Consider the following 16,277-nt stretch of genomic DNA (forward strand, 5'->3'; position numbering starts at 1 on the left):
ATGACTATATATATATGTGTGTGTGTGTGTATATACGTATATGTCCATAATCACAGTGTGATTTTGTATTTACAAGACAGATTTGGTCAGCGTTTGTTCAGTAACCATTCAGAGCACCTGCGTGTAGTTGGCCTCTAGTGAGATATTTTACTGGTAGGGTGAAAATAGTGTGCGTAGTTGTCTTTTCTGCATTTCGTGGTGAAAACACCATGAGTGAAATCTCCCATGAAAATTAGCGTGGGTATATTTTTAGGGATTCACTGAAGTGCAGCTTCAGCTTAGGTCTTGGGACAGATGCTACTCTTCAACTTTGGCAGGAACCCCAGGCCTGCTTTGATATTATTTCTGGCCTCCCTGAACTTACACGTGATCACTAATTATTTGTTTGTGTTGGTACCATCATGTCTAACTTGTGTGATTAGAGTAATAAAATCAAGGCATAAGACTTAGATTTATTTTTAGCACTGAATTTTTACATTAAAAAATGTAGGTCAGGGTAATCCCCCCCCTTGTGCTTCATTTGTTAAAACTCTCAGTCTGTTAAACTATAAATGTATATTATCACAAGAGTAATACCTTTGATTATGAAACCTGTACAGAAACAGTTATTATAAGTACTTTTAATTAGCTAAATAAGAAATATAGGTAGCCAATTAATTCCAGTATTAGGAGAGTATACTTTCATTATATCCTTTTTAGCATAAACTTTTTGAGGTAATTACACATGTAATCTAGCAGGGAAATTGATTTACTTTTTAAAAATTTATAAAATTTTTATTTATTTTATTTTATTTTATTTTATTTTTTTAAAGATTTTATTTATTTATTTGACAGAGACAGAGACAGCGAGAGCAGGAACACAAGCAGGGGGAGTGGGAGAGGGAGAAGCAGGCTTCCCGCCGAGCCGGGAGCCCAATGTGGGACTCGATCCCAGGACCCTGGGATCATGACCTGAGCCGAAGGCAGTTGCTTAACCAACTGAGCCACCCAGGCGCCCCTATAAAATTGTTAAATCAAAATTATTAGAATAGTTTATTAAAAATTGATAAACCTTGGGATTATTCTGGAATATCAATTCGGTGATACACTAATCTTCTTCAGCCTCAGCTACAAGTAAATACTGATTTTTTTTTTTTAACACATTTGGTATTTGCCCCAAATACATATTTTTTGTACCTTAGGTGTGCAGTAGTTTGCTCTTCCAACCCAAAGTGCTAATGGTGCAGGTTTCAATGGCTTTGTTATATAACTTGATTTTTTACTTTTTTTTTTAGAGATTTTTATTAGATAGCAAGGGGAGGAGCAGAGGGAGAGGGAGAGAATCTCAAGCAGACTCGCCGCTGAGCACTGAGCCCCACAAGGGGCTCCATCTCATGACCCTCAGATCACGACCTGAGCCAAAACCAAGAGTCAGATGCTTAAATGATGGAGCAACCCAGTCACCCATTGATTTCTTACTTTTTTGTGTAATTCTGACTGTTTTGTTAAGTTTATTATTTCCTTTTTTGGAAGGAGAGGGTATATTTTATTTCATCAGGTATTTTGAACTTCTCTTTTTTGCAAAGACTGCTAACTTAGGGTGAATGTAGTCCTTAATCTGGAGAAGTCTGTATTCTGACAGGAGAACAGAGACGTGTCGTTATAGACATTTGCCACCTCATGGTATATGCATAGAAACTTGTAGGAGGTGAAATTTAGAAGGGTAATTGTTTTGCTGTCCTAGAACATTTCACTGGCAGCATGAGATGGGAAATGAAGTTATATTGTGTAAATTGTAAAAGTGAGAGGTTATCTAGGTTTTATGTTCTCTCTGTTTCTTTTCTCATTACTCATTGAGTATAGTGATAAATGGTTCTCATAAGTATCTAACTCTTGTTTGCTGGAATTATGCTCTGGACTATTAAATTCAGGATAGGCTGTTCGGGGATTTTCTTGTTTATAGGATCCAAGGTAGTGTTCATTCGTTGAATATTGCTTTGTGTTTATTCTCGGGATTCAGTATTAATCATCGATGTAATTGAGTACCTATTTTAATTTAGAGAAGTAGATATTTTGACTTTAGGTACATGTTACGGTAAATAGAGTAACCTAGTAAAAATTTTTAACACTGTGTTATAGATGGACCTTGGAATATTGTTTTCTAGGAATTGTGAATTTGCCTGTATATACATTGAACAGAGATTATTACAGGTAATTTTAAAATGAGTTTAATCTTCTGACAAGTTTCAGATAAAACTGAGAGTTTTCTTGAGAGTTTTCTTTAACAAGTTTTACAGCTGCAGTTTGCAAGAAGGTAAGTACTGTCTTCATGGTTGTTTTGGGGTAGACATTTATCAGACTAGATTTCGAAACAGATTCAGTCAAAGTGCCACATAGGATTGACCCATCATATTGAATGTTGCTTTGATGGTCATGATAAAAGAAGATTTATATTTTCCTTACTATTGTATTATCCAAATGAAATTCTTACCAAGGTCTTAAGTTACAGGCTGGTGTTTGACTTTTTATTACTTTTACTGATGGTGTTGCCATTGAAATGGAGCTTATTGTTAATCAAATTATTGTCTGCCTGAATTGGATTGTGTTTAATAATGAGGTTATCTTGTGTATCTTAAACAATTTAAAATGGAGTGAACATTTAGCAGTGTTTCATATTCTGAATATATTCATCCCCTAGAAGAAGGCAAAACATTGTTACAAACTGGATCACAAAATTGCCTGTGATTTAATTTGGATAAATGGGGATTTAGTTCAAGATTGGAAAAACCTAATTATTTGGCATATTGTCCTTTCATATATTGTCTATCAGATTGAGAATCTACTGTACTTCTCAAGTAGTTTATCATATACTTTTATTAGAAATAGATTATAATGTCAAAATATTAGCAGTATGAAGATCATGTTGGTATAAATAGAATGCATTTAAAGAGAGATTCTTTTATTACTTTTTCCTTCCAAGTTAGAAAAAATAGAATAGCAGCAGTCAATATATTTAATGATTCGCTGTAGATGCTTCTGTATAATAATGCTAATGCATTGTCAATTTTTAGAGAGAATAGCACTCTGCATCACCAAGTGGAACAGATGCTTCAAAAAATTTCTCCTCTGCAGAAATGTCAGGAAGAATTGGGATCTTTAAAAGCAGAGCTGGAAGAGAAGAAGGTACCTAAAGGAATTTTCCTGTGAAGGTTTATCTTCCATAAATGAAGATCTGTTTATTCACTGTCATTGGCATGAGGCGGTATTTTACATCTTAACAGAGGAAACAAGGGGTACTCAAAAATCACAAAGTGTATTCCTCTGTTTAGAGAACATCGAACTGGTTGATTAATGGCTTGGTCCTCACAGTAATTACTAGCTCTGTGATGCTGTGTTAGTTGCTTATGTGTTCTTTGAGATTCTGCAGAGGAACCTTCTAGCTGGGACTTTTTAGGGCTCTCTGTGTCCTGCGTTGGTTGCCTTTTCACATCGGTCTTGCTGTAAGTGTAAAATAATCTGCAAGAATTTAAACTTAGAGGTGAAGAGATCATGTTCTCTGTTTCAAAATCGAGTTGCAGTAAAACAGTTATTTAAAATGTTGTAAGCTTGGGGGCAGTACAAAAGAAAAATGCTGTAAACTTGCTTTCTGGTATAAATTTTGGTTTACTCTTTTCAGGAGTCATAGGAGAGAATTCATAGCTTTTACAGATAACGTAAGTTGAAGGCCAATAAAGTTAGTTGGTTTGCATGAGACATATACTGTCAGAGCTGGAATGATGCCTGCTTCTCAGCTGTTCTCAGAGCTCTTTTCATGATGGTGTCTCTGCCTCCCAGGCATCGACTTGTACTATTTTAGTAATGCCATGCACTGATCTGAGGTCTTATGTATTTCAGCAGTGATTGGTTTTCCTACTTCTGTAGAAAGTCTTTATTACATTTTTAACTACTTGAAGTTTAAACAGAAACAACTACAACATTGAATTTTGTCTGCCTCTAATATATAACAGTCTTGTCAGCCATATCTGAGAGGAAGCATCCACATTGGAGTCGGACCTCAGTGAGAAGTGCTAATTACTCATTCTCTGTGACTTTGGAAAAATAAGTCAGCTGGTGGATCCTCAGACTCCTCATCTATAAAAGGGGGCCATAAAATCCATCTCAGAGCTGTGGCAGTTAAAGATCTATCCATATGCACATTGTAGTGGGATACAGTGCTCAGTGACAGACTCTTTCCCATTCCATGGTGGCCGTCAGGATGTACCTGCTGATTGGTGGTAGCACATTTTTCCCAGTGATTGTTAAGTATAATGATTTGCTTTATATTTTTATGTAGTAGTAATGATAGCTTATATTTATTGAGCAGATTTTGTTGAATTTTAACTGGTTGAGAAAAATATTGGCTATTCAGTCTTAGGAAGATTTGGAGTTGCCCTAAAATTAGTACATCTTAACTTGTATAGCTTTGTTGGCTGAGACTATTAATCATATTACATCTGTTAAGGATCTGGTTATCTCTGTTAAAATGTTCGAAGAATATACTTTGGTTTCCTGTCCAATATATGTATTCATTTGGTTGATGTCTTACTGTTAAATGGTAATAATTTCACTTACCAAGGTCCAAGTAAATTCTCAGTGATGGTCAGTGACTTTCAAATTGACAACAGCTGTCTTTTTCTTAGAGTTCTCTGAAGTTGTACCAAGATACTCACCAGGAATATGCACGTGTAAAAGAAGAATGCTTGAAAACTGATGCTCAGTAAGTTCTAAAATGACTGTGGACGTACGGTTTTCATGTCTGAAAATGGCTGGTCCTTAAATCAGTACTGTCTCTCTCCTCTCTGTCTTTGGGTTATGGGCTGTAACTGTGATCTTAAGCTAGTCAGTCACTCAGCATTAGTCTCTAGGTCTGTCCTGTGGAAATTATACCTCCCCTGAAGGATTATAAGTCTTGATTTGTTAAAGAGCTGCATGAGAAAGAACTCCAAAGAAGTGTTTGTCTGTACTCGTGCATACACACACCTGTCTGTGTGTTTTCAAACATGATCGTCAGCTCCTTCCTCTGTACTGGGACTTTAACAGGTATCCTGTGGAATGGGCATCTTTGTTACCATTAATAAAAAAGAGCTTTTTGAAAGCATCCAAGTGATTATAGTCACATGATTCACAGATCTTGTGAGCTACACACACAGCAGTCAAATGTACGTGTGATGTAATGGTACCTCAGAGACTTTCTCAGAGTTACCAGCCTTCTCTGACCCAAAAATCTATCTGAAAACTGGTGCAGCTCTCCAGCCTCTGCCTCCCATAAAATGGAATTGTGAGCACTACTGCCCCGCATGCTCCCAAGAGTGACATTGCTGATGTAGATGCTGGCCTGGTTCTAGGAGACCACTGGGAAACATCAGCTTGGCCTGGACATGAGGCCATTGTGGCCCAGGGAGACTCCCAGATGTGGCATGGCAGAAAAATACAGATTTCTTTCTAGGAATATTACACACTAAATAGCATACTGTTCTCTCTTAGTTTACTATACTTTCATAACAGTTGCTGATGATTTCAGTGGTTGATGCACAATGCTCATCTTGACCGACATTCCTTTGTTATATTTCAATAATTAAAAAATAAAGCCACGGATTGTGTGTTTGTGTGTGTATGTGTGTGTGTATTTATTTATTTATTTTTACTATTTATAAAATTATTAGGAAGAAGAAACTAGAAGCCAAGGTGAAGAAGCTGGAAGGTAATCAGCACTATCGTTGTCTAGCTAATGGAAGTCATTGGTCTTCACACAGATCACTGATGGCCGTACAGAGTTGTAGGACTTGATTGGTAGTTGGGTCATCGTGTTTTCAAGGGTGCATCCCGAATGATCGCGCTAAGGCCACCATTAAGGAGAAGTTTGAATACTCCTCTCAGTTTCCGGATAGGAATATGGGAATGGCATATGCCAAATCTTTGAAATGTTTTGCACTCAAAATAATGGCAGTCCATATTTGTACCTTAAAAAGCAGCAGTCAGTAAAAGGATTTAATTTTGAAATTTACATGTTATGGGGCTTTTCATTCTTTCCTGAAATAAGTGGTTAGTGGAAAGAGAAGGTTACTGCTTTTAGTACCAGGAAACTTGATGTTTTTAGATAGTGATGACACACTGATGGTGCTCTGCCTCAGAGCATGGTTCGTTTTTCATGTGGAGTGTGAAGAATTTAAATTTAGCTGGATCGGGGCATATAGAAGAGAACTTGCTGAAAATACTTCCAGTCATGAGTTTACCTAGATTGAGCCCAGGTTTTTAGATTTAAACTCTACAAATATTTTGGTAACAATTTTTCCTCTGATTTGGTTTTTGCACAAACACTGACAATATGGCAGTAAATATGACATCATCGTGTTCTTTTTAAGTATGGCTTTCTCTTGCTGGTATGTGGAGATAAATTTCTATCTAAGGAAATGTTTTAAAGAGATCTGAGATGCCTGTGCATTTCAGACTATGTGCACCTTTTAGGACAGATTTCCTTTGAAGAGAAGTGTAGCCTTTATTTCCCATGTGACAAAGATATTTTCCCCTAGTGAGCGATGTGGCCTAATAATCAAGTAAAAAAATACTCAAGCTCATTAGAGGAGTCAGGAAAGGATTGTTACTATGGTGTTTTATGGCATTTTAGTTTTCATGGCAATTGTGTATGAACATACTCAGGTAAGGTTAATGCTGGTTAGATTCTTAATAATATATTTGGACCATGTGCTTCAGAACCAAAAACCAGATTGAAGAATTTGCTGAAGATCCAGGGAAGAGCTAAAACAATACCTTAAAATAGATCTAGAACACAGGTATTGTATTAGCAGCTGGAACTATCAGCTTGTTGATGGGAGTTCCAGGAAGAAGTAACACTATAATAAGCATGGAGAAGATTGCCCCTCCTCCCCAAGAGAGAGGATGGTATTGACTGTATTCCGAGATGAAGCCACAGCTCTAAAATCTCCGAAACATGAATGTTGCTTATTGCTGAAGAGCAGGAGGAAGCAGTGCCCCTCCTTCTCGAAAGTTCATGTGTGTTGGGTTTCTTGCCTGACCAGAGGGCGTGGGCTGGCTCCTGCTGGGATTGCAAAGGCGTCTTGGGGCCTCTGCCAAGTCTGTGGTTTTATAGATAACAGTTTAAACAAACCATGTTCCTGCATTTATCCCTGACTGAGGAAGTGCTGAAGGAACAGTAACTTTTTACAAAATTTGTTTCAAAGTTTTATGAAATGAGAAAAGCTCTCAGTAGATATTTTGAGTATTTCCTTAGTGGTAGCTGTGAAGTTGGTCAATTGTTGTGTGTCTTGTTCATTGCGCTCTTTAAAGAGGCTGCTGTCAAGCAAACGCAGGACTTCAAGCAGCTGAGGAATGAGAAGAAAATACTTGAAAAGGAATTTAAGAAGACACAGGTAATAGATAATAGTGCGCACCCAGGTGACACTCGCGGCCTCAGGGCTCCTTAGCATCCTCATCACGTGGGAGTCGGGCGGGGCCGCCTGGTGCACGCCATCCGCAGCGCCGCGGGGCTACCCCCTTAGACCCGGTGTGGGATGCCTACACTCCCCCTACCCCTTACAAACACTGTCAGCACTTTGTTTCCACAGGAACGGCTCGATGAATTTTCTAAACAGAAAAATGAAAAGGGTGAGCATTCACTTACTGCTTGAAAATTCTGTTTTGACCTGCAATATTCTTTATTAACTGTATTTTTCCCCATGATTTTAGAGTTGAGACACATTGGAACACAAATTTCAAGTGATTCTTATGGAAGCATAGATAAAAGTGAGTATATTACAGATTTCTTACTAATTTCTGTGCCGTTCAGTGGTCTGGGAGGTTGCTTGTCACTCTTACCTGTAATTGCAGAATTTCTAGGTTCAGCAGATGTTCATGTTAGAGAAGTCATATCCTATTTTACGTCTTCGTCAGATCTGTTGTATGTATTATATCACCTTGCTGTCTGATCATATCCGGTGAATGAAAGAGTCAAAAAGCAATATTGTTTGGGAAATGAAAACTAGTCCGTGGTATAATTTCCATACTTTGCAATAAATAAGTATAGTTTTTTATTAGGTTAAAGTTTGCCAAGTTAATTTATAAAGTTTCTTGGGTGCCAAGTATATAAAAATTGTTAAGGTCAGGCAGGAAAACTGGAATCAAAGCCCTCCAGTGTATTTTTGGAGGGAAGCCAAGTGTTGTAAGGGGAGGTAAGACAGTGGTCGTGGAACAGGGAAGTCACAGATGTTTCAGTCTTCATTTTGTCACGCAGTGTGTTAATGTTGTAGGCGGCCATTTACTTCTCTGCATTTCATTCTTCATTTTTAAAAAAGGAGAATATGGATTTCTTCTCTACCTATCTCACTTTCTTGGTGGAGATGGAATTCAAATGATAAATAAGGAAATAATGGTATTTTTATGTTACTGATGTGTTATTTTTCCTCCAAGTAGAGATTACTAAAACCACTTCCATTGTTCCACAAGGATATAGCTTATTTTTAGAAGCCTCCTTTACCCTGTCTCTTCGTCCTTTACTTTTATTTTTTTTATTTTTTATTTTTAAAGATTTTATTTATTTATCTGACAGAGAGAGACACAGCGAGAGAGAGAACACAAGCAGGGGGAGTGGGAGAGGGAGAAGCAGGCTTCCTGCCAAGCAGGGAGCCCGATGTGGGATTCGATCCCAGGACTCTGGGATCATGACCTGAGCTGAAGGCAGGCGCTTAACGACTGAGCCACCCAGGCGCCCTGCTTTACTTTTATTTTTAATTCAGAGCACAAGATCACCTTTTCCTGTGCTCAAGACTTTAATAGTTAACACCTTTCGGTTGCCTGGGCACTTGTTTGCCATTTCCCACTGTCACTGCTGCCTAGGTCCACATGCTTCAACCCTCTTTGCCTTGCCCCTCTGTGTGGAAGGCCAGGCTTTGAGTCCTAGGTGCTGCCCAGGGAAGTGGAGGGGTCGCCGGGCTTGGTTCTCCCAGCCAGCGGTCAGCTGCTGCTTTCGTCATCTTCTCTTTTGGACCAACGGGTTTGTTTTAGGATTTGACTGTTCTCAAGCCTTGCTATTTAAAACTGAACCCTCCCCCTGTGTCCTCGGAGTTGCTCTCTATCTCTGCATTCTGTTTTCTCATCCCACACCATGAGGGTGATTGTTTTCTGCTGTACATTTTACTTCTTCCAGGTAAATACATGAAGTCTTTAGGAATCTGTTAATTATTTACCTGTGGACCTTGGGGGATTTAATTCCTAATTGCTAAGTATATCTTTAACACTTTTCTCTCATCATACTGTTGACCCTTCAGCAACACTGGTTTGAACTGCATGCATGTCCACTTCTATGTGGGTTTTTTTCTATAAACACAGTGCTGTGCTATGAATGTATTTTCCCTTTCTTACGGTTTTTTAACATTTTCTTTCTTCTAGCTTACTTCATTGTAAGAATATAGTATATGATGCATACAAAGTATAAAATACATGTTATTGCCTGTTATGTTAACAGGAAAGGTTCCGGTTAACACTGGGCTATTATTAGTAGTTAGGTTTTAGGGGATTCAGAGTTACAGGTGGATTTTCACTTCTATAGAGGGTCAGCACCCCTGTCCCCCATGTTCAAGGCTCATCTGTACTTCTGAAAGCAATTCACAAGTTAGAAACTATTGGGTTGACTTCACTTTTTGAAAGGCCACCTGAATGCCACATTTGCCTTTCCTTCCTTCTAAATCCATTAGAGATGGCAGAAAATTAAAAAAAAACAAAAAACTCTTTTTAGAGTTAAAATTTTACTACCAGTGGAGGAAAATGTAAAGCAGATGATATCAGTTGGTGGTGAAACCCAAAATTACAGAGAAAACAGCAGGCTTCATAAAGAAAGTTTGATTGTAGAAGCCCTGCATTTCTTTAGATCAGAGGTGCAGGGAGTGGGAGACAGAGCAAGACATTAGTGGTTTGCCAGGTAATGGATTCGGGGTGAAGAATGTATAGCCTTCTGGTTTCAAAAACAGCTTCTGGCATTTATCCACACGTTGTGGCCCAAAGTTTAGTTCTGTGAAGTGTCATTTGCAACATAGGAGGCGCTCTGAGCGGGTGTGGATATAAGAAAATCAGAAAATTGGGTAATTGCACCTGCTTTGAAGGATAGCCACTCCTGTTCGCAGAAAATTAGATATTTACGTTCTCCGTATAAATCCTTGTAACTGGGCGCCTGGGTGGCTCAGTCGGTTGAGCAACTGCCTTCGGCTCAGGTCATGATCCTGGAGTCCCTGGATCGAGTCCCGCATCGGGCTCCCTGCTCGGCGGAGGGGTCTGCTTCTCCCTCTCCCATTCCCCCTACTTGTGTTCCCTCTCTCGCTGTGTCTTTCTCTGTCAAATAAATAAATAAAATCTTTAAAAAAAAAATAAATAAATAAATCCTTGTAACTGCTTCACTCTGCATCCCTTCCCTCCGAAGTCAGGGTCCCTTAGGTCCATGAAATGAGAACCTGCATGTATTGCCAGAGGAATGTAGGCTGATGAATTATACACTGGCTCTCAAAGATGACCTGCCTCAGGTTTCATCTAAAACTGAGAAGCAGAGTCGTGGGGATAAAAGGCACCAAGGAGAAAAACCCTGAGGAAACGGTATTGAATCACGAATGGGAGGGAAGAAAACGTTAAGAATATAGAGTTAGTGTCCTTAGAGAATCGGCTGCTGCAATGAAATTGAGCCAGTGGGGTTCTCAAGTATGGAAAACAAGATCGTAGACGTCACAGTGGTCACATACCAGGACCTCTCCGAGGGGAGGCCAGAGCCCTAAGGAGGGAAGGTCACTAAGAAATAATTGAAGGACCCATCTCAGAGCAGGATACACATGTAATATTTATATTGGAAAGGTCTTTCAGGTGTTGAGCATGATTTTGTGTACGACCTTTATTTCTGGCATGTTAGTAGGAAGTATTTTTAAAATCAGATGAAGTGGAAAGATTGAATGTAGAGAGATGGATAGAGAAATTTCGAGCAAATGCTAACTTGAAAGCAGTAACCAGGCAAAAAGTAATTCAAGCCTAGAACTGAGTTTACATGGTTTAAAAGGGAATATCCAGGTTTCTTCAAGGTACAGTTCACCAAGAAGATGCTACTGTCATAGACTAAGAACACGAAACTCTATGGTAAAATGCCTGGAAATTCTAGAGGGAATAGTTACCTGTTTCCATGGGAGGCTTTGGTATGTTTCTCAGAGACCATTGTTTGTAAAAGCAGACAAAATAGGTGGAATTGGATTTGTGATTTTAGGATTGACGATTTATATCTAACTCTTTTAAACCACAAACCTAGAATTCTTTAAAATACTTTCCAACTTATATGAAAGCTGACTCTGCTAGATAACGGAAACTCCAGCCTAATATGAGATATTATTATGATACTGATACTTAGTAAGATATTAATAAAAATCTCTCCCTCCCCCTGACCCCCCCACACCCCCCGCCAAGCCCCACAACTTTCCAAACCTGTCTGGTAAGTGAGCATGCATTAACACAAACAAACTCCTCTTGGGTAGCAGAGAACATTAAAACTGAAATAAACAACCATAGGGCAGTATTAAAATCTGAGATACTCTCAGTATGGTATTCATAGGAATGAGTAATCTTCCGTGATTATTATAGAAAGCAAGAACTACAGAAAGCAAGAATGACAGGAAAGTAGGAAAATGCAACAGAAACAAGAAAATGGAAAGAAGGAGTTGATGAAGAAGAAAACATAAGTTAATGAGCCAAAGCATTTGATTTGGGCCCATTAAAACAAACAGCTGGATCTTCACAGAGCTGTTGAAACCGACAGCTCTTCTGCAAGTCTGATCAAGAATGGAAGGAACAGAAACACAAAAGCATCACGACGGATAACACAACGGAGAAAGCCATGAAAAGCCACAGTGAGAGAATTTCTGAATTCACACATTTATATTCAGATTGAATCATGTTTGTGAAATAGACCATTTTCAAGGAAAACATGCTCAGATTGACTTGGGATCGTTGTTGCAAACCTGAACCAGAAAAATAATGCAGAAGAAATTAAAAAAAAAAAAAAAAGTTAAAGATCTAATACCATACAAGATCCGAATGACTTACAAGTGAGTTCTATAAAGGCTTCAGTGAATAAGACTAATATCTTTATTGTTATTTTGTTTCTCTGAGAACTTAGACTCAAATAGCCCTGCACCAGAACCAGCTAAGAATGACATGTGCACACATGCACTGTCACTTAGGAATACAGCTGCAAAAATACCAAATGAAATTTTGAAAACTCCAGTCTCATAGTAATAGAGAATACAGACACATTATGATTTAGGGGTTTATCTCAGGAAGACCACAACCACTGGTTAAGAGAAAAATGATACAATCATCTCAGTTCAGCACCCATTCCTCATTAAAAAATATCTGGTGAGGTAATGATAGAAAAACACATTTTGAAATTGAGGAGGATGGAAGCTGAAGAGCCTAGTCTTTACCGTCAGACTACCGTCACACGCGCTTCTTGTTCCCTGCGTTCTGTACGCACAGGGCGGGGGGCCCTGCTCTGTGCAGTGGAGCCAGTGGGGGGAGAGCAGGGTCTGTACGTCCTAATAAGGAAGAGTCCGAATTGTCATTATTTCACAGATGACACCGTCTAGGTAGACTCCACTTGAAAACAAGTATGGGAGTTTGGCAGAGTGCTGATACATACTTTGAGCATGCTGAGTGCGGCATCCTCAACCTATCAGAATAGGGACGGAATGAGAACAACCTGTTAAGGCGACGGGACCATCATGTCTAGGAAGAGAAAACCTAAAAGCAGGCGCCAGGCTTCTATGAGGAAGCCCGTGAAGCCGTGGAAGAGGGTGAAAGACCAGAACACGTGAGTGAGCATTGTTACTGGATCAGAGGCTCACGGTGTAAAGATGTAAGGTTTCCCCAGATGTATTTCTAAAGACCCAGTCTTACGCAAATCCCACTGAGGTTTTAGATGGGAAAGCACAAGCAGATGGTGAAGGCTTAGCAGGATAGAATAGATGTTCGGAATAATCAAGTTTTTGAAAAGGAAAAACCTGAGCAAGGCTCATGCCCACACAGACTGTCAAACACAGTTGTGACGGTATCACAGTGAAAGCCTGGTGTTCGTCTAATGCCACACAGCTCAGTGGAGCAGACGAGTGCAGAGACACTCATGGACGCCTTAGGTTTTGATTCAGGCAGGATTGTACGGGATTGGCGGAAGGTGTGCAGTTCAACATAATGAGCTTTTCTCTTCACAGCTCAGTAATGAAGTGTTTTTTTTTTCCTGCTTTACTGGGAATGGATAGTTCTGTTTTGTCAGATTAGAAGTAGTGAATGAGTGGAGCGCCTGGGTGGCTCAGTCATTGGGCATCTGCCTTCGGCTCAGGTCATGATCCCAGAGTCCTGGGATCGAGCCCCACATCGGGCTCCCTGCTCGGCGGGAAGCCTGCTTCTCCCTCTCCCACTCCCCCTGCTTGTGTTCCCTCTCTTGCTGTGTCTCTCTCTGTCAAATGGATAAAATCTTTAAAAAAAAAAAAAAAAAAAAGTAGTGAATGAGTGCTCAGTTAGAATAGGCATAGCTCTGCTTAATAGCCTCCATAGGAATAGAAAAGTAACTTTTTTTCTTTTTTTTTAAGGTTCCTTGTTTGCTGCTTTGGGTATACGTAATAAGCAGGGATCCTGGTCAGGTCATTTAAGCAAAGGGGATTACAGCATTTGGAAGCAGGCTTTTGGGTGGGTTAAATCACAATGTAGATAAATTACTTGATCACAGAATTTTGGAACTCAAGAATAGACATGCCTCATACACAGTGACAGTCAGAAGTTGATTGGGCTCCAGAGAGGCTGGAAATAGGAAACTTTTTAAGCTTGCCTGTTACTATGTCCTCACCACTTACCCTGGTCCCCTCTTCTGGGGACAGCGCTCTTTGTGGAGTGATGCTGTTTGCCAGCTTAAATAGGGCTGACCTATTTCAAAATTTGTGAGTTCTTGCAGATATTTTGTGTTAAAAGGTTGGTCTTTTATCTTCTCTAGAACTAGATCAAAGATTTCAGTATTTTCGATACATGCTTCAGGTCAATTTAAGAACTTCAAGGAAACTATAATAGAACTTGAGGTGGCCTGAAATTATCTAATACTTAAAGCTTATCTTTAGTTGAATTTTTATTAGTGTGGTTGGTCTTTTTATGCATATTTGACCATAAGCTATTCATACTTAAATTTTTATGAATACTTTTTGTTCTGGGAGTTTTTTAGGATTGTATGTACGTATTAATGTTAAACTCACTTTAAAACCATAGTGTCATATTCCTAAAGTTATATGATTTTTATTAGGCTTGGCATAGTTAAAACGATCTGAATTCACAGATCATTGAGGATCTAAATCTGTAGAAATATGTACCTTTCAACCTCAACCAATGGTTCTTAACTGTTGTAGGAATCCTGACCCTTTTGAAAATTTATAAAAATTCCACGACTTTCACTTGCCTTCTAAAAACATGTGTTTCTCTGTGTGTCTGCTCGTTTGTGTGATAATCTCTTTCTTTCCATGTGTTTATACACACGTTTTTGTCTTCCACCCTGTTACTCCTTAAGACTATTAATGGATTTTCTATTGTCCACAAAGCCGCCAGGTTAGTTAGAACTTGGCCAAGTCTTTTTTTTTTTTTTTTTAAGATTTTTAAAGTAATCTCTACCTCCAGTGTGGGGCTTGAACTCCCAGCCCTGAGATCAATGAGTTGCATGCTCTACCCAGCATGGTCAATTCTGATGGGTTTTCTGACACCCTCATGTCACTGAGGGGTGCTTTTCTATTATTGTTTATAGTAAATGTAGAGCCAACATCTCTTACATCGGTCATTATATCTTTGCTTCTATCCCTTATCTCTTACCACTTTCTGTAGAAAGTCCCAAGAATGTGTATTTGGTCCATTCATACAAAAAGGTGATAAAGACTTTTACCAGAAGTAGATTTAGTCTTTTGAGTCCTGTGTCCTCCCATTCCCCTCACCCCTAGGAAAAAATAAGCCTGTCTTCAGCGTTCAGCTGGAGCGTTGCAGGCCTTCCCATCAGCAGCTTAGCCAGTTATGCATAGTGGTTGGATTTGGGGAAGAAATCTCAGTGCCTATTTATTTCCCCAGCCCCTGAGAAGTCCTCATTTCCCAGGTGTGTGTTTTGGCCTTTTGTAGATTGAGCCAAATGACATGTCTTTAATACTTTACTCTTTTTGACAGGAAAAGTAAAGCTACTTCTGAAGGAACTCTGGCTCTGCATAAACACAACACACAGACTACCTGGTGAGGGCAGCCAATGTATCACAGGTGAGAGAGAAGGTTCCAGAAGTACATTTCATGCATGGAAGTAGAAATGTTTACCATGGGTATTGTATGCCTTCAGCTTTTACTGTCTCCTGAATCTGACATTGAAAGAATGAAATAAACTGGACTGGGTACTTTCGGTTACAGAGCTCCTTTCCAAACTTCAGTGTGGCTTCTGGTCTCAGTAAGTGTATCCGGCTTTTACTTTTTTAATAGTGGCTTTCGTCAGAGGACATGCGAAGCTGGAAGGACACACAGGGGAGTGTCTGTGGCGGGAACATGCAGAGGACTGGGGAGGCATGGTGCTTTCTGAATCATTTCACGAGTGTCACCCATCCAGTAGCGGCCTCACTGCATTTACTTTTCCTGTAATAGCACACAAGCCAAAACTGAACTGATAGCAGCCGATCTGTACATTCAGTCTCCTTTAGAATACTGGTGGTGTCCGATAAGCGGTTTCCTTTCCTGCTGTCACGTCACGTCAGATTATTACTCTGCAGCACCACCCACTAATTTTCAGTTTTGACTTCATCTGTGGGCTATCTTGATCCGCAGGCAAAGCTGTGGAGGCCTTCTTCCATGTTCTCAGTCACACCCTACTCAGGATTTAAGATTTGGAAATAGGTATTAGTCATCCCAGAGTGGATGGGGAGAAGTTAGCCTTCATGCATAAGATTAAAGCGCTCCTTAGCTTTTTTTTTTTTTTTTTTTTTTTTTTCCCGTTTTACTGGTTTCTTATCATTAGCTCCTGTGAATTCACAGATCATTGAGGATCTAGATCTGTAGAGATGTGTGCCTAGTTTTCACTCTCAGGCTTCTGAAGGCAGAGTTCCCTCAGAAAAATGTTACCAGGCAAGTTGCTGATTCTCATTTGTGCTTGACTCAGTGAGGTTTTGCGAGGTGGAGAGAGGCCTGTTGGATTGTCGCCTGCTGCGTGGTAGCGCTGCGAGTGCAAG

The 16,277-nt window shown here is 39.5% G+C and overlaps 1 protein-coding gene across 2 annotated transcripts in view; it reads left to right on the top strand.

The window, feature by feature from the left end:
* ICE1 (interactor of little elongation complex ELL subunit 1) overlaps positions 1-16,277 on the top strand; it is a 56,739-nt gene that overhangs the window by 13,573 nt on the left and 26,889 nt on the right. For both annotated transcript variants that reach the window (XM_034998846.1, XM_034998845.1), the window contains exons 4-11: positions 2,275-2,293; positions 3,051-3,162; positions 4,659-4,735; positions 5,682-5,719; positions 7,324-7,406; positions 7,602-7,641; positions 7,723-7,779; positions 15,238-15,324. In XM_034998846.1, coding sequence (XP_034854737.1) covers positions 2,275-2,293; positions 3,051-3,162; positions 4,659-4,735; positions 5,682-5,719; positions 7,324-7,406; positions 7,602-7,641; positions 7,723-7,779; positions 15,238-15,324 — 513 coding nt within the window. The remainder of the gene's footprint in view (positions 1-2,274; positions 2,294-3,050; positions 3,163-4,658; positions 4,736-5,681; positions 5,720-7,323; positions 7,407-7,601; positions 7,642-7,722; positions 7,780-15,237; positions 15,325-16,277) is intronic.

Source organism: Mirounga leonina, unplaced genomic scaffold, assembly GCF_011800145.1.
Source record: "Mirounga leonina isolate KUSES-001 unplaced genomic scaffold, KU_Mleo_1.0 Mir_95, whole genome shotgun sequence".
NCBI lineage: Eukaryota > Metazoa > Chordata > Mammalia > Carnivora > Phocidae > Mirounga > Mirounga leonina.